General features: G+C 38.8%; 2 protein-coding genes across 2 annotated transcripts in view; both read right to left on the bottom strand.

The window, feature by feature from the left end:
* LOC136665666 (carcinoembryonic antigen-related cell adhesion molecule 5-like) overlaps positions 1 to 18982 on the bottom strand; it is a 210748-nt gene that overhangs the window by 95929 nt on the left and 95837 nt on the right. The gene's annotated exons all lie outside the window — the stretch shown is intronic.
* Positions 8069 to 18982, bottom strand: part of LOC136666190 (basement membrane-specific heparan sulfate proteoglycan core protein-like) — a 47421-nt gene continuing 36507 nt past the window's right edge. The window contains exons 13-19 of the mRNA XM_066644260.1: positions 14077 to 14346; positions 12180 to 12458; positions 11658 to 12065; positions 10590 to 10658; positions 10144 to 10392; positions 9621 to 9725; positions 8069 to 8127 (exon numbers count right to left, since the gene is read on the bottom strand). Coding sequence (XP_066500357.1) covers positions 8069 to 8127; positions 9621 to 9725; positions 10144 to 10392; positions 10590 to 10658; positions 11658 to 12065; positions 12180 to 12458; positions 14077 to 14346 — 1439 coding nt within the window. The remainder of the gene's footprint in view (positions 8128 to 9620; positions 9726 to 10143; positions 10393 to 10589; positions 10659 to 11657; positions 12066 to 12179; positions 12459 to 14076; positions 14347 to 18982) is intronic.

Below are 18982 nucleotides of genomic sequence, written 5' to 3'. Positions count from 1 at the left end.
AGTTCCTAATTTTTTCAGGATGTCATTGCATTATACTAGTAGAACAGAGACTCACACAGACAAGTCACAAACCCATATTCAACACTTCCCTGGTCTCAGAACTGAGAAGCTGTACTGTGGGCTGGAGATTGGCTGATGTATACAATACTTCTTATATTTTTACATACACTCACAGACAGGATATGGCTCATTTAGTTTCTGTGTGTGTATAATAATCAGGGATGGACTGGCCATCTGACATACAGGGCATTTTCCTCATGGGCCTACAGTCCCAATACTTTTTTACATGCCCATATAACCAGCAGATCAGTGGTCCGATTGACATTGAGGCTGTCCCAGTCACATTATTAAACACCAACTCATTTCGTGTTAGTCCTGTCTGTGTAATGAAGTCGTAAAAAAAAAAAAAAAAAAACATGTCAGCATAAGAGTTTGTTTCCTGACCACTGGCTCTTGAAATACGCTGGTCTGTGGCCCATTGTTATTTTATTTACTGACACAGCACTGGCGCAATCAAATCATGAAACATTTCATCCCTTTGGCTCTGTGCGCCGGTGTGCAGTGCTATGTAGGATGAACGTAATATCAGTTAGGATCTTCTGAAATGGAGAGAAAACGCAAAGGAGGCGCAGTGAACCTGTGAGAAAAAATAAACTTGATCTTCAAGCAAATGCTGCCAAACGTGTCAAAATTAGACCTGTTTACCACAGTAGGGACTTCAACATTGTGTGGAATGTACATTTTTATAGTGTTAATAAATTACACTTTTTGGAAGTATTTAATATGTCCACCCACACTGATTGTCGTTAACTCATTACTTGAACCAAGTTACTTGGTTTTGAAGAGTTGCACAGTTGGTATACACATTCAAGAGACCTAAAATTTGTGTATTATTGAGTGTTGTGAACCGGTCTGATCCAAAATGCCCGGGCTGATTTTTTGTCCCAGTCCGCCCCTGGTACAGGTGTATGTGCCAGTTCTATGGGCTTCAGGAGTTTCAGCTCCTGAATAAAGCCATGAAATGTTCAGTGAACTATTTGCTTTTCTAAAATTTAAAGTAGCCTACTCAGTGCCAGTTAAAGACTTTCTGCCCACTACAGACATTCTTTAATTGAGATATGGACACAACTGTTTTTTTCCCACTGACATCAGATCTGCTGAGATCTTTGTGTAACGTGCACCATATTAAACCAGTGATCGACGGATATATCGATCGCTGGCCGATTAATCAGCCGATTTTTGGCATTTTTTATAAAATCGGCATCGGCCGATATATTAGCGCAAGAGGCCGATATTTACATAATGCACACAGGCAACGCTGTGGGCAGCTCCGTCATTCAGGCGGTTAGAGCGCCCCTTGCGTCCATTTTGCCATCTTACAGGCAGACATCATTGAGCACAAGTACAGAAGTACAAGCCTCCAACCTGTAGCTGCATGAGGTCTCAACAGAGAAAACAATATGAATTATTTTCTCTTCTTCAGCTCTCACTATTTGTTACTGGCTGCTCTTTGTAACATATACTCAATAATCTGCATCATAAACGATTGAGTTGATAGCTGTAACCTAGAAACCCAGCGTTATTTAGCCTCTTATTTCGCTCATTGGTCGGCAGCGCCTAAAAAAAAAATCACTCATTGTTATATCCGTTGACAGTTAATGTACCAAATTAAAGCTTAAAGTCACTGTCATTTTATATATAATCCCACTCGATAAATAAGTATTTTTGCTGTTATTGGAAATTGTTATGGAAAAATATAAGTGACAGTACAGATTTTTCAGGGCGCTATATTCAGATTTTTCAATGTGTCAATGTGTACATATCATACACCAATCGAACGGGCAGACTCTCAGGATCATGAGCATATCCGCTAAAATGTAGGCCTAAGGAATTAAAGCCAAAAAAATAAGATATTCCAAACTTCAAGTTTCTTCCTCAATGACAAAACCACTGCTTCTCGAAGCCTGAAGAACCCACAAGCGGCTCACACACAAAGTTAGCACAGCAGGCTTACCTTAGATAGTCCCCTTCAAAACGAGACTGAATCTGAGTCTCTTTGTCAAACCATTTATAAATATTATAAATATTAACTATTTATAATCCTCATGTTTGTGTCAAGAGTACTGGCTGAAAAAAAATAGTACACATTTTCAAAAAATAATTAAAATATGATCCCCGTGGCTGCTGCGTAGCTTAGGCTCTCAGCTTTCCAAAGACATGTCAATCAAATCTGTAGACCAATCAGGGGCAGAGTTATGGCGATGTGCACCCAAGGAGGAGGGACAAACACACAACAGAGCGCATACGTTTTCAGCGCCTAACAGACCCAGACACGGCGAGAGAGACTCAAACTGTTCTGTTTGACAGCCACAAGCTCCACAAACAATAATCAAGTCAATAAACATGTTTCAAAGCTTAGATGTCTTTTACTAGTTACATTTCCTCACTGAGGGCATTTAAATGCAGCAGGGGGTGTGGGGGTGGTTGCCTTGCTCTACAGCCAATCAGAGTGAAGCTGTTGCCTTTTAACACGGCAGACATTTAAAGGAACACTGTAGTAGGTGAGAAACAAAAGTAAACATCAGAAATAAAATCAGTACATCAGAATAAAACACACCATAACTAAGGGTTTTTACTGTTGGGTGAGGGGTAAATGGCCACTTGGTGAGGGACAGAAGACGAGTTTCTCATAGAAAGTAAAGAAAAACACTAAGATGTTGACATTAGGTCTAGACAAGAAATATACACTGTATTTTTGCAGTAAAAGTAATAATTTTCCTTATGAAGAGCTTGGGGTCTTAAGAGACACTTGGAGAGTGTTGACAAGTTTTGAAGCGGGCTCAGGTAAATGATGAAGGTAAAGCACAGTGTGGGAAAACCCTCAGCAGCTTGCATTATGTCCTAAGTTCTAATGTAGTCATTTGTTTTGTCTGAACACTTTGTATTTTATCACTTTACTTTTTAAACATGATTTTATTTTTGGCTAAAAATACCTTCTTTGTTGTGTATAATTAAAATAAAGTAAATACCCAGCGACCCTTCATCAGGAATGCTCTAATTTATGCAGATATTTCCACAGTGAGCCAATAACTGAAGAGCAGTTCATGAGCGAGTTATTTTCCTCGTGGACGGAGTTTGGGGTCCAGCGAGTGCACAGCTTCCTCTACTGGTCAGAGCTTAAACAGATTCATAGTGAGAGGAATTTAATGTTAAATTAATATCATGTTCCTTTATTCAGAGAGTAAAATGATGACTTTACTGTGGTATTCATTATAAAAAACTGTGTGAGTTGTATTATTGCAGTATATGAGATATTCTTCTATTGAAAATGTAAGCTTTGTGTTTCTTATTTGAAGGGAGACACTGTATCAGTGGAAATTAAAAGTCTTTATTAATAGGAACAGGAGTTGTGTGTTCATATAAATACATGTGTTACTGTGGTTGGCATTAATTAATACATTTGTTAACCTCATTTTTTTGGCCTCAGTTTACATTTTTATCGTTTTTCCTAAGATTTTTTAAATATATGAAATATTTTGACATTGTTCATAAATTCACAGATGTAAGTTTGATATAGATACAACAAAGATTACACTGATATAATCTTTTCACTAATATAACCATTTTACTAATGGAATAATGGCCAGTGTTTAAGTTTTTAATATAATTTAAGTAAGTGTTTCCCACTCTGGATTTGTTATTGTACAGTATGTACGTGTTTGTGAAGGCAGAACCCATCAAGGAAATAAGCCCCATTGTTGACCTCAGTTTATTTCTTTTCTGCAGCTGCAGGCTTTCTCTAGGCCTCATTCTGTTGGGTCGAAGGAGATGGTTGTTTCTTTGTTGTGGACCTTAGGGATCTCATATGTTAAACTAGGGATGTCACTTGTGACAATATTAAATAAATAAAACAAAAATAGAACAGAAAAAAGGCAATAATAATAATAATAATAATAATAATAATAATAATCCCCTCAGCTCCACAGCTCCACATGGTACTGAAATTCTCTTTTAGGTTCTGAAAAGCCGTTACAAAAATCAGGATCTAAATCACATTATTTACCACAGCTTGGTCGTTCAGAATAAACACAGCCCACACCTTTTATTACTGAAATAAATTATTGATCTTTATTTCAACACTGACAATCGCACCAGACACAAATCACGATCACACTTCAAGTTTATTTATCATATTTCTGAATTAAATATATATATATTACTGCTGAAATATCATAAAATATGACAAAAAAAACTATATATTTGTAAAAAATCATAAAAGCGGTGATCACTGCTCATGTCTTAAACATCCAACATGAGTCTTTTATTCATTTTATTCATTTTCAAACTGGTGAAAATATTAATTGATTGATAGTTGTACAATAATTAAAATATGTTAGTAAATATTAATTAGTTACAGATACAGAAAAGTAAGACAAGTTTTCAAAATGGCTTCTGAAAGTTAATATGTATTAACCATACAATAATACATTCATTATCTGTAACCCTTATCCAGTTCAGGGTCGCAGTGGTTCCAGAGCCTACCTGGAATCATTGGGCACAAGGCAGGAATACACCCTGGAGGGGGCACCAGTCATTCACAGGGCAACACAGACACACATTCACTCACACACTACCAATGTGTGTGTTTTTGGACTGTGGGAGGAAACCCACGCGGACATGGGGGCACACCAACTCCTCACAGACAGTCACCCGGAGCAGGAATCGAACCCACAACCTCCAGGCCCCTGGAGCTGTGTGACTGCTACACTACCTGCTGCGCCACCGTGCTACTCCTACAATAATACAACAATAATATAAAAGGTTTTCTAGACATTCATTTTTTAAGCATAAAAACATTGGCAAAGATTTGAGTTTAAAGAAGCAATCAGTTATTTTTACCACCAAAAAAATACCTTTTTATGAAAAGATCTTTTTTGTCCTTTAAATCAAAAGTCACAGGAGATAAACCACCTGCTTGAATTCACTGAATAAAAGAGTTTATGGTTCACTGAGTGGGTCTAGGCAGAGCGTGGTGCCTTTCGTCACTTAACGTGGCCAAGAACTGCCTACTACTGCTGGAAAAGAAATTTGACAAGCAAAAGGACCCATCACAAATTTGCTATATTGTCATGACTTGTAGAAGGAGGCAGAGCCAATCAGAATGCAGCTGGCAGAATCCTGACAGTGAGGCCAACTTAAAGCACTGAAATGATCAGACTCTCTGTCACCTTTAAATTTACAGAAACTCCAACACATCCAGGCCCCTAGGTGTCAGTATAATGGGTGGTATATGAATTGAATTAAAATTATTATTAGAGGTAAATTCTCAATGTGGAGCTGTTGTAACAGTCCACAGCTGCTGCATTAATACAACTGCATTCACTGACAGAGCAGAAATGAAGCTGCTGGACACTGAACAGCTATTTAAAGCCTCTATTTTATGACCTTTCTGTTTGAGAGTCTCCAAATGAGGCATTAAAGACACATTATTAAACACTCAGTCAGATGCTCCAGCTTTTATCACTTACTATGGTCTGTTCACTTCATCAGGTTTAACTGAAGTACACTGTGATAAACACAGCACATTAGTCTTTGATCAGATGTTCTGATTCAGTTAAAGATTGATAAAGAAATATCTGATATACATTGAAACTGTGGGACGACTGAATTTTTTTTAAGCTCTGTAGCATTTCACCCCCAACACAATAGAGGTCATCAAATAAGGAGTCGCTGCCATGAGACTACTGAGCACTCTGAGAACTGAGAATGGAGATCCTGAATCAGCGCCATCTGTGACTGCTTTTAAATCCAAGCTGAAAACAAACTTTTACCGCCTGGCATTTGGCAGCTGTGGATCTGTGGACTAGGAGCTGTGTTAATGTAAGTCTTTCTGTGATGCTGGTGGTTAGAAGGTGGACATTTTTCTTTTGTTTAGTGTGAAGCACTTTGGTTTTAAATGTGCTCTATAAATAAAATTTTACTTACTTACTCACATCTGCTACACACACACACACACACACACACACAATGTCTGTAAAATAGGGCAGAGACTCATTCATTTATTCACTTGTCTGTAACCACTTATCCAGTTCACGATTGTTAAATTACAGTTCACATTACATAAACATAAACTTTAAAACAAAAAGGTATTTGTAATGTGTAATTTTAACAATTTTTTTTAAAGATCCTGAGGCCCGTGGTCAGTATTGAATCATGTCTCTGAATAATGAACAGAAGAGAAGTAGTATTGTGGTTAGAAACATGGTTTATTTAATTCTGGTCATTAACAGAACACAAAACAATTAGAAGAACACAAAAAAGCTTTGATTACATTGGTATATTGTAGAAAAAAATACAAATATGTAGAATAATGTATAATGTTCTGAAAACTCAACTTGAATTAAACAGGTTTAAAATGTTCTACAAACAAAGATTATTATAGATTAAATCTGAATATAAAACACAGTATTTATAGAATAATATTGTTACACTCTCATTACCTTAATCCTGACCTAACTTTACTTCCTGTCAATGTAAAAAAAAAAGTATGCAAAACAGCATTTTTATAAAAACTACTTTAAACCATTAAAAATGAGCTGTAAACAATGCAAAATAAGAGGTAGCAACTGAAATGCAAAAGACAATCCACCAGAAAAGACACAGGTTTTCCAATTATTTTCAATAATAGTAGTAGTATATTAGTAATAATAATAATAATTAAAAAATAATAATAATAATAATGAACATAAATAACCTTTACATTTTATCTGTTAAACTGTTCGGTTGTTAAAAAAATAATAATATTATGCCTATATTCTCCCCAATGATTAGTTATTAATGATTCCACCCTAAACGCTTGTACTAGCTCCAGTCAAACACAAAGCCAGCGATCAGGGACGGTGAAGGTAATCACATTCTTATTCAGAGACATGTGAAACCAGCCACTGCATCTTTTCAAACTGCTACTGTTTCTACACCACTGGACAGCTCAACACACTGCAGAAGGGTGGCAGCTGCCCAGATCTATGATGTCAGCACTGGTTTACATGGTGCTTGTATGATGGGGAATACAGGGTGACCATTCCACTCACCCAGAGAGTGAGGCCAGTTTTACTCTCATTGACTCTCAGCCTGAGAAGGCTAAGGCATCACTGGGGATCAATCCACCAATCTCTGGATGATAGCTCCAATGTATTTAATGCTGAAAATCTCAGGAGTCCCCTTAATATTTAACTGTCAACAGCATAAACCACACTACATATGCAAACAGAGTTCAACAAGGCTGTATTAAATAAATACAACACAACATAGAAAGATTTTACTTTGGTAATATACAATTCTGGCAGAGCATTTTTTATAATATTTAAAAAAGCTATTTTAAGAAGTCTGAATATACGGATATCTTGACCTCTTCTGTCTGCGCTCCTAAAAACCTGGATCACACATTCTGCAAATGGTTGTCTGGAGTACAGCAACAGCACAGGTTCCTTCAGAAACCTAAAAAGAGAAAAGCACTTTAACTGAATAGGTTTGTATCTTTGAACGCTATAAAACCTGGGTTTAGATCAAAGCAAATGTAAATCGTTTTTGGCACATTTTTATTAATATATCAGTATGTTTACTTTATGTATAATTTCCATTTTCCGTCTATAATTCCACACCATTCCTGGGTTTCACTGTGTGGGATCAGTATATTCAGACTTTATCACACTGGGATGGATGATGGATGACTGATGGATGATGGATGATGCATAACTGAAGGAATACAGCAGGTAAAACTCACCTCATCACAATTCAAAAATTAATTTACTAAAATAAAAGCACATTTGGTTTCTGTATATGAATCACAGTTATATCACTTATTGTAGCTTCTCAAACTTCAGTCCTGGATAATATATAATAATGGACAATAATGTGAGGCTGTAGTGTGTACAGACTAACCCTGGGTCTTGATGACACAACCTCCACTTCCCAAGAGTGTCATTTAAACATGGTGGCCTTGTGTAATTAACGCCATTATTTTTAACTATTGAAGCCAAGCTGATAAAGTTTATGATTTCATCTTACCTCAGTCTGTGGTGTGCTTCACGTCTGAGTAAATGGTGTCATCGTCTGCAGTGGTTTTCCCTGCAGCACACAGTCACTGAATTAATGTCACCCAAGTAAGTATTCTTGATATGGCTTTTGTTTTTCAAAGAAATGTAAAGACATTAGTTCAATTCACACAAATGTCCCGCCATACAGCACACTTCTGCTCTTAACATATTTGGATACTTTCTTTCAAACTCACTCTTTAACTCCTTCTTTGGCTTCAGTTCAATATCAGCGTAAGTCACATCACTGGGTTCAGCTCTGGTTTCTGAAAGAGAGCAGAAGCTTTGTGTCATCACTGTCTTTCTTCTGTCAACATCCATTAACTGCTTGTCCAGTTCAGGGTCGTGGTGAGTCCAGAGCCTACCTGGAATAATTGGGTGCAAGGGGGAATACACCCTGGAGGGGGCGCCAGTCCTTCACAGGGCAACACAGACACAAACACACATTCACACATATGGACACTTTTGAGTAGTCAATCCACCTACCAACGTGTGTTTTTGGACTGTGGGAGGAAACCCACGCGGGCACCGCGGACACGCGGAGAACACACCAACTCCTCACAGACAGTCACCCGGAGCGGGAATCGAACCCACAACCTCCAGGCCCCTGGAGCTGTGTGACTGCGCCACCGTGCCGCCCCCGTCCTCAACCAGTTATTGATAATTATTTTCAATTCACTTGAATATTTCCCAAAAACTTACACCCACTCTGAACTAAACTCTCCATGAGGATTTGGAAAAATATTACTATTTGAGTGAATGTTGTACAGTAGAGCAGCCAGTGTTTCATGTTACAGTTCTCTGTGCTCTTTAGAAAATAATATGCAGTGTGTAATTCATACCTTTACCATGGAGTTTTGGTGATTCCTCCTTAATTTCAGAATATGTGACATCACTTGTTATCACTGCATCTTCTGATATAGAATTTTTTTTAAGAGAAAATGTAAAATACACAGAATTGCACAGAATAACATAAGAATTTAACTTAAATCTTACCATTTTGTTTGGGTTTTTTCTTTTTACTTGTCACAATATTGGCATACACAATTTCACTGGACAAATCTGCAGAATCATCTAGAACAGAAGTAGTTTATTAATGACTCCACTGTATTATTCATTCATTCATTATCTGTAACCACTTGTCCAGTTCAGTGTCGCAGTTAAAAAAAGACCCGCCCCAAAGCAAAATAATCTTTTTCACTTGTGTATATTTGTTAAAACAAGAATATGTGTTAGACAATAGAACACACGCCATAGTGTGAAGAAATCATCTGCGTTTGAGCAGCCTGCACATTGTCTCTGTCAGAACTAAACGACCTGGTTTTACTTTTTTTTACATAATTTGACAAAAACAGCAACACTTCAGGGTTTATCAACTTTTCCAAAATAAATTAACCTTTAAATTAAAAGTTAAATTAATTGCTTAAAATTACTTCTTTGAAGGTGCAAGGTTTGATTCCATCAGCCAAAAAATACGTCTATTCACAATATACTGACCACGGGGTCCAAGAAAATCATTTTTCAAACCTTTGTTTTTCTTGTAATAGCAGAACAGGCCCAGTATGATAATGAGGAGCAGGGAAACACTCAGCCCCACAGCCACTCCTGTTATTACACCATCAAGTCCAGACCCTGAGAGTGGACAAATAAGAGACTTTCATTTATTCATTTATATTGTGGTGACGCCAAGTTTCTCAGAATACTTACTGTTGGTTAGTTCAGGGTTGTTTTGGAGGCGGAGGTTATTTAAGGGGGTTTTGTGCTGTGTTTGTGATTTCAGGGGGGGATTTTGTATTTCTGCTGCATGTGTGCTTGGGCTTCGTGTGTTGTGAGATGTCTTTGGGCGTGTGGTGCCTCTGAATCTCGCTACACATCAAACCCAAATTGCTGCCCGTTCCCTTGTTTCCTTTCCTACTGCCCTCTAAAGAGTTCGATAAAAGTTACCTAAAAAGCAGTCATGGCTTAGTCTCATCACCCGCCTCCATGACGTCACAATATTTAAGGGTTTTACTGTAGAGTTAGAGTTAAATTACATGTAGCTGCTTCTTACTTCTGACTGAGATCCAGCTCCGTGGAGACTCTCCTTTCTCTGGGTTTTTACAGTGGTAGAGACCTTCATGAGACTTTGAGACTTTATCGATGGTCATCTCTCTTGTCGTCTGCTTCTGGAGAAGTACTCCATCTTTATAGAAATCAGCTGGGAGGTGTGAGGACTTTGTGGAGCGATATAAACAGCGGAGAGTCAGAGAATCTCCCTCAGACACAGAGTGGACAGGACTCTCCAGAATCACAGCACCATCTGCAGGATAGAAACAGGAGTAAATAAAGTGTTACTGTGGTAAAGAGCTTAACTGCTTTCGAAATGTTATTAAATAATGAATATCTTTTATATTTCTCTTCACTCCTCTGTATTGAGCCCCTATTATTGATGAGAATAGTGAAGACTCACTGTGCACTGTGATGTTGACAGGATCACTGCTCTCTCCAGATTCAGACTGACACTGTCAGTGCTGAAGTGTTGAGTTCTGCTGGGACTGATGATCAGAGACACTGGAGGAGAGTTACCTGAAAATACACAGAAGACAGATGTGTATCACGTTGCTGAATACTAACATAATGCTTCAGAAACACACTGTCCATCGAAAGAATTGGTTTAATGAATAAAACACACTGAGGAGGAAGATACACATACGTCTCCTTCAGATTCAAACACAGATCAAATATTTTGACTTTGTCCTAATAAATATGAACAGAATAGTATTGAGCTCTAAGGCAATGTACAGAGCTCTGAGCCTCAGTTCTTCAGCTCTTCTGTTATGGAGCAGTTGGACACATGCAGGATTTCTCTGAGCATATTTTTAAGTACAAAGTCAAAGACATTATTTGTGTGTATGTGAAGTGGATTTATTCACTGGAGGTAAATGAAATGAGAAAAACAAATATGTCTGAGAGCTTGTGTCCCCTCACTGTAGACACAGGCAAAGAGTGTGAGCAGCTCTTTTTAAATCTAAGTGAAAATGAACACACTTCCTCTACAGAGAACACACAGACACACATTTTAATGCACAGTTAATTATTGATTCTATTCATTCATTATCTGTAACTGCTTATCCAATTCAGGGTCGGGGTGGGTCCAGAGCCTACCTGGAATCATTTGGCGCAAGGCGGGGAATATACCCTGGAAGGGGTGCCAGTCCTTCACAGGGCAACACAGACACACACACATTCATACCTACGGACACTTTGGAGTCACCCACCCACCTACCAATGTGTGTTTTTGGACAGTGGGAGAAAACCGGAGAACCCGGAGGAAACCCACGCCAACACGGAGAGAACACACCCACTCCTCACAGACACCCTCAGAACCCGGATCAAGAATTGAACCCACAACCTCCAGGTCCCTGGAGCTGTGTGACTGCGACACTACCTGCTGCGCCACCGTGCCACCCTTATTAATTCTATATTTGCGGAAATGTACAATATAAACTGTGTCCTGAGCAATGTGTTTAGACTTAGTGTCATATTAAAGTCTGTGTCCTGTAGAGGACATTAACTCATTTTCACTGTAAAAATCAACAGACGTGTAGTGAGACTGTTCTGACTGTATATTCTTCACTGGCTCTAGTTCCTCACCAGTGATCCACAGCGGCTGTGGACTGCTGTACTGTGTGTGAAAGGCTGGTTCTCCTCTCTCTGCTCCACACACATAAACTCCTGTGTGATACAGAGCAGCAGGACTGAGAGTGTAGGAGCCTCCAGCTCCTCTTCTGCTGTCTGACAGGAGCTCTACAGAATACACCACTTTACCATGAACATCTGTAATCTGGGTTAAACCTTGTCTGTAGGGAACAGCTCTGTACCAGCTGAACGTCCAGCCTTTAGAGGAGATATTAACCTCACAGCTTAGAGTCACTGAGTCTCCTTTAGTCAGCCAGCTCTGTGGAGACACACTCAATACTGCCTGGGCTTCACCTGACACAGACGACATGGAGAATAGAACAGACACAAACACGTTTATACAGAGGGAGAAGATTATTACATACAGTATAATTAACAAGAAAATACACCTCAAACCCACAGACTCACCAGACACAGTCAGTGTAACAGCATCACTGATCTCTGACTTCTGAGAGTCACTTTTCCTCTCCCCTCTGCAGGTGTATTTACCGCTGTTAGACTCTGTAACAGAGCGGACTGTAATCTCCTGTGATCTACTGAACTGCTTTAGTTCATTATTATCTTTAAACCAGATGTAATTCCACTCAGTGTCTCCTCCTGCCTCTATGTCACATCTCAGAGTGACATTCTCTCCTTTAAACACATGTACATCAGGCTTTATACTGGACAACACAGCTGTAGAACTTGCTGAAAAAAAGATAATATATTATAAATTTACCTTATTATTATTAGTTATATGAATTGAAATATTAAATAATCAGAACTGTAATGTTCACCAGTGAATGTGTTAAGAGTTAAAATATTTCAATAGAAAGGGTGACCATTAAGAGCTTCATAACATCAGTTTAAGATTTTCCTGAATTAATTCACCACAAATGGTTTTAGTTAAATGATCAATTCTAGAAAACATCCTTAAATTGGTGCATTACCTTTAATTTAAATGTTGTTTAAACAACCAGTGAGTGGTTTGTAGTGAATCAAAACTGGCTTCATATAAAGAACCCTATTTTCCACCTTTATATTGAACACTGAAACTGTCGGGTTATTTATTTAATTATTATTATTAATCTTTCTTTTCAGTTTGTAAGAAAAAAACATGTTTTCTTTATGACGAGAAGCAGAGCTGTTTGGGTTTATGTTATTTATAAAACTGGACCCTTGAGCTGATTAATGTTTAAGAAAACACAACAAAGTTTATTGAAAATCTGACAGAAAAACCACTGAGAATTATTTACACATTACAGTTAAATGAATAAAATTAGAGCTGGTTCATTCATTTTTAAAGTCAGTATGAAGCTATATTTATTCTCTCATGTGCAAAATCACTGCTCAAATTTGTTCTGGAGGCAGTGCTGCCTTTGATGCCAAAGTGTTACCAGCCAAAATGAGGGGATGAACCTGATTTGATGGCACACATTGGGTGGAGATTTCCAAACACATGCAGTAAACCAGTAAAGGTCTGCCTAGACCCAGTGTGTGTTCTGTCAGAAATGACATTAGAAGAAAAAATGTGCAATATACTTTTTCATTTCTGTTACTTTACATAGTTCTGTTTGTAATTTGTTGGAAGTGCTGCAGAAATCTCTGTTATGTTTTGCTTGAATGGAGGATAATGTAACTGCCTCTGAGGAAGCTGAGCAATGTTATAATGCTCTGCTGCCTCTGAGGCAGATTCTGTAGAAGTAGTTTCCTGCACATTGGAGTTATGACTCTGCTGTCTGTGAAGGAGCTACAGAATGTTATACAATAATGCTCTGCTTCCTCTGAGGTAGAGGCTAAGACAAAGTGGAAATGCACGACTGCTGCCTCTGAGGAAGCAGAGCATTATAACATTCTGCAACAAATCTACAGGGGGGAAAAAGAAAATTATTTTGCACCTTTTTTTTCCATAAAAAAGTTTTTTTTATTTGCCATAAGTAAGTCAGTAAGTCAGTGCTGCCCCCAGAACCATTCTGAGTAGTGATTATGCACATGACACTTTTAATCTTACTTCCTTGTTAGCTCACATCTCTAGTTTTATTAAAAGCAAAATTCATCAAATGATATCAATTAGAAGATGATTTTATTTCCTGTAAAACATTGTCGCTGCCTGTTTCTAAAATATCTTCTAATATTGCATTTCACAAACATACACCAGGCCCCTGATAAAACTCACAGATAAATATGTGACGCTGTGGAAGGAAGATGTGTTATGAATTCTGAATAATGTTGACTATTTGTGTGTGTAGTGATGTAAATATAAATCATTACATGTTCAGTCCTAATAGCAACAAATATCATCACTTAGTGAATGTCTGTTACTCACCAGTGACGTTTACCCAGAGTGCATCACTGTAGTGTGTGTAGTAGACTGGGTGTCCTCTGCCAGCTCTGCACCTGTACTGACCTCCATTAGAGTCACTAACTGAGCTGATGGTGTAGATGGAGGAGCTGGTTCTGATCTCAGGACTCTGTGTGTCTCTGGACCAGTAGAAGGTCCATCCAGCAGACTGACCCAGTGTACAGTACAGAGTCACTGGGTTTCCTCTCAGTACAGATCCATTACGGCTTGATGTCAGCGTAGGCTGAGGTTTTACTGTCGTGAAATAAATTTATTGGAAATCTCTCTTTTTTACACACTGCTCTCTGAGGCTCAGAAACACACTTTGCTGCCTTTAGTATTTTGAACATTCTGTTTATTACAGTCATTTACTAAGAGTGTAGACAGATAAGCAAAGTTAGACTGTGTTATACATCTGAAAACATAACAGGAGTTTGAAAGTACAGGTTCAGCAGTGCTGAGACTGGAGTAGCAATGACAGTTCTATTCTTAGTCAAGTGGAGCCTTACAATGATTTTCATGCATTAAATTTAAGCAGAAATTACTACATACTGTTGCTTAAATTCACCTAAACCTGTCTCCCGTTTACCTTTAGAACCCCTTCAAACCGATCTGTGGATCACGGCTTGTACTTTTTGGACTCTGTGGTTACAGTCAGAGGTATGTATTGACCAGTGGCGGATGCTGGTCTTTCAAGGAGGGGAAGCTCAATTTCGGCCTACATCATAAAATGTGTCGGTTTATTTATACGTAAATTCCACCCTCCGTTCCTTTTCAAGAAAATGATCTGTGACCCTGTCGCACCAACAAGGCGTCTTTTCCAGGGACTTGACTAGTGTCCTCTCAATGGCCAGCAGAGCTAGGCTGCTTAAACGGCCTTGGCCCATGTGAAGTGTGTCCGCCTGTGAGTGCTTTGTAACGGTGGAGGGGCTCAGCCGCACCCGCTGGACAGAAACTGCGATAGAAATCAGAAAGAGTGATAGAAGTCAGTCTCCAAACACAAGCAGCTACAAAAAAACCCACCAGAAATAGAAGCTCGATTTGTCGCTAGTCGTTTTTAACAAAGAAAATGCCGCTAAGAGGTTTAAGAAAGTCTCCGGTTCAACTCAGAACAGAATGAAAATGTAATGCTCCCACGGATCTTTACACCAAAGGATCGCTGATTCGCTCATTTCGCTGTCAACCAAAAAGGGATTCAGCCTAAGACAGATCATCCAATCATCATGCAGAAGCTGAGCGTCCGGGCCAGCCGAGGCCAGCCCACTGCCCCATAGACCCCCAGAGACGCTGAGCGTCCGATGGGCGGGACAAAGCCCAGCATTTATCCAATGACTCGTCTCGTTTCCCTGCACTTCGCTGCTTCGCTATTGAACTCTGTGGACGCTCAGCGCCCTCACTGTTTAAAGCACTGTGAAGCGGAAATGATTGAGAGGAAAGCCGCGTCTTTACCAGTGATAAGAAGCTGATTCTGAACAAAAGTTGAGCGCGTTGTAGTGCATATTTATTCTGTGACATGTACAAACAACAGTATATATTTGATCACTTATTTTTTGACATTTTAGGGGAAGCTGAGCTTCCCTTGCAGTCTTAGAGCAATCGCCACTGCTGTGCTCTGCCCCTGACACTGGTTTTTGATCTGTCTCTGGAAACTGTCCTCCTTGTGATTTCTCTGACATTGATCTGGACTTTGATTCTAAGGTTGTTCCTCTCTGTTGTATTTGTTAATAAAACCTGCAAATGGATCCAGTTCACTCTGTAGACCCTTCATTACAGGGTTATTTACCTGATAAACACACACCCATCACTGGTACAGTGGCAAGAAAACGTATGTAAACATTTTGGAATTTCATGGTTTTCTTCATAAATTTGTTATAAAATGTGATCTGATTTTCATTAGATTCTTCTGTAGCTGTGGATTAGACCTGGACATTCTTCCTGGCAGAACTGCTTTAGCTCTCTCATATTCCTTGGACGCCTCGTGTACAGCCCTTCAAGACCATTCCATAGCATCTCTATAGGGTTGAGATCTGATTGGTCACTCCAAAGAGTGATTTTGTTTTTCATAAGCCGTTCTGTAGTAGACTTGTGTTTTTGGGTCATTGTCCTGTTGTACCACCCAAATTCTACAGTTTCAGTTGACGTACAGACACTTTCACATTATCCTGTAGAATACGTTTGGGAATTCATTTTCCTCTCAATGAATGTAAGCTGGCCAGGACCTGATGCAGCAAAGCAGGACCAAATCATGATGTTCCCTTCACCATACTTTATGGTTGGGATGATATTTTCATGGTGATATTCACTGCCTTTTTCACACTAGATAGAGCGCTGTGTGTTCTTTCCAAATAGTTCAATCTTAGTATCATCTGTCTCAAAATCTTTTGCCAGTATCGTTGTAGAGTGACTATGTGGTCTTGCAAATGTCAGGCGTGCAGCAATGTTCTTTTTAGAAAGCACTGGGTTCCTTCGTGGTGTCCTGTAATAGACACCCTGCTTGTTCAAGGTTTTGTGGACTGTAGGCTCAAGAACACAGATGGTAGCCTGTACTTATGATGCTTTCAAATCAAATTGGCTGTCACTCTGTGTTGTTTATTTACCTCATTGATGAGATTCTGTTGTTTTCTTGGGGTCTATTTTACTGGGCGCCCACTTCTTGGTGGAGTAGCCACAGTCCTAAATTGTCTCCATTTGTGGATTGTTTGCCTAACTGTAGACTGATGAATTTCTAAAGTCTTTGAAATCACTTTCGAACCCTTTCCATCTTCATGTATCTTCATCTCCATCATCAACAATTTTTTTTTTTATCGTAGATCCTCTCAAAGCTCTTTTTGGTGAGGCATGGCTCACATTCGCGTATCCTCCTTGTGCAGAGCAAACTCAAAAAGATTGAGTGGTTTTTATCAGTCAAAGTAGCTCTAGTCCACAGCTCCAGTCTCCAATTTTGTTTCTTACCAAGATAAGGTATGTGAACACTGGACTCCAATGAGCTTTTTTGAGGTCATTACCCCAAGGGTTCATATACTTTATCCACTAGCACTATGAGGCCTTATTTGAGGCACATTATATTTGTTAATAACATTGATTTGAATGAGGATCAGATAACATTTTATGACAAATTTATGCAGAAAACCATGAAATTCCAAAAGGTTCACATACGTTTTCTTGTCACTGTATGTGATGATATTTGTTCCTTCTACATTTTAAAATTAATAAATGTGCTCATACTGTCCTGTTTGAAAGATACAACTGGAGTCTACTTCATTCCATATTTGTTTCTTAAGTTATTAAATTTTCCTGTTCCAGTTTGTGGATGAGATATTTTCACTCTCCAACAACCTGAACATTTCCTCTTATTTGTACCTTCCACTTTATGGCTGTGGAGAACATTCAGACTAATCCTAACTTCAGTGATCAGTGGAGGTTTTGCTCATGAAGCAGCTGATATGAGACGAGCTGTGGTGCTGTGAAAAAGCCAGTCGTGTGAATGAAGAAGCAGAGTCAAACTATTAAATATTTAAATAATGAAAACCATAACTTGTAAAATTGTGCTGGACCTGATAAACCACCCACACTGTCTCCATCAGAGAAACAACACTTAAAGCTTTCATCTACGCTCCTGAAAACATCCATTCCTCTGCTGTGAGCTATATTTCTAATGCAATATAATGTAATAAAGGTGTTACACTCACCTGATACATGTCAGTCTAACAGAGTTACTGGTCTCTGTGTATATTCGGCCTGAAGATCGTGTTCCTTCACAGGTATAAACACCTGCACGAGACCCATCAACAGAATCGATTACATATTCCTTCTTCTGACCATTTTGGACTTCAGCATTATTCTTGTACCACACATATTTCCCATCAACACCACTGTTTATTTCACATGTCAGAGTGACTCTCTCTTTGATGAAAACACGTGCAGCTGGCTGGACCTTCACTGTAGGCCTTGGTCTCACTGTCACAAAATGAAAAGTCATTGTGAAATGATTATCGTAACAAAATAAATATTTCACATATGTGAAATGTTAAAAAACATCTATGATCATAATTCTGAACTCATTTTTAAAAACTGAAACAGAAGTCATCACATAACTCTGGCTGTAATTGAATGGTATCACTGTAGAACACAGAATAATAATCTCCCTGAGCGCTGCACACTGGAACTCTGTTCCTCCTGGAGTACACACTGCTGCACTGACTGTGTTGTTGTGTCTATCTTCAGGAATCAGAGGAGGGTGTAAATACTGAGAGTCTTTCCTCCAGAAAATCTCCATCCAGTCGACTGTGGCAGCTCACAGCTCAGAGTAACTGTGTCTCCAGTAAAGACTGTGCTCTGAGACTCCACTCTCAGTCTGGGTTTTACTGCTGATATGAAATGATGAAGTCAGCACAGTGGCTTTTCTTTTCTTGTCTGTAGACTCTCCTCCTTGTGAGACTAGAGTAGCAATGAAAGAGGCTCTATTCTCAGGTAAGTGGAGCATCAAAATAATTTTCAGGCATTTAATTTAAACAGAAATTACTACATAGTGTTGCTTAAATTCTCCCAAACCTGTCTCCCATTTACCCTCAGCAGCCCCCTTCAAACTGATTTGTGGATCACGGCTTGTACTTGTTTACCTCGTGTTTTTGTCTTTTTTGGACTCTGTGCTCTGCCTCTGACACTGGTTTTTGATCTGTCTCTGGAAACTGTCCTCCTTGTGATTTCTCTGACATTGATCTGGACTTTGATTCTAAGGTTGTTTCTCTCTGTTGTATTTGTTAATAAAACCTACAAATGGATCCAGTTCACTCTGTAGACCCTTCATTACAGGGTTATTTACCTGATAAACACACACCCATCACTGGTATATGATATTTGTTCCTTTTACTTTTTAAAAATAAATAAATGT

Source organism: Hoplias malabaricus, chromosome 14, assembly GCF_029633855.1.
Source record: "Hoplias malabaricus isolate fHopMal1 chromosome 14, fHopMal1.hap1, whole genome shotgun sequence".
NCBI classification, from domain to species: domain Eukaryota; kingdom Metazoa; phylum Chordata; class Actinopteri; order Characiformes; family Erythrinidae; genus Hoplias; species Hoplias malabaricus.
The sequence above is the reverse complement of the archived record's forward strand: the minus strand, read 5'-3'. Positions and strand labels throughout refer to the sequence as shown.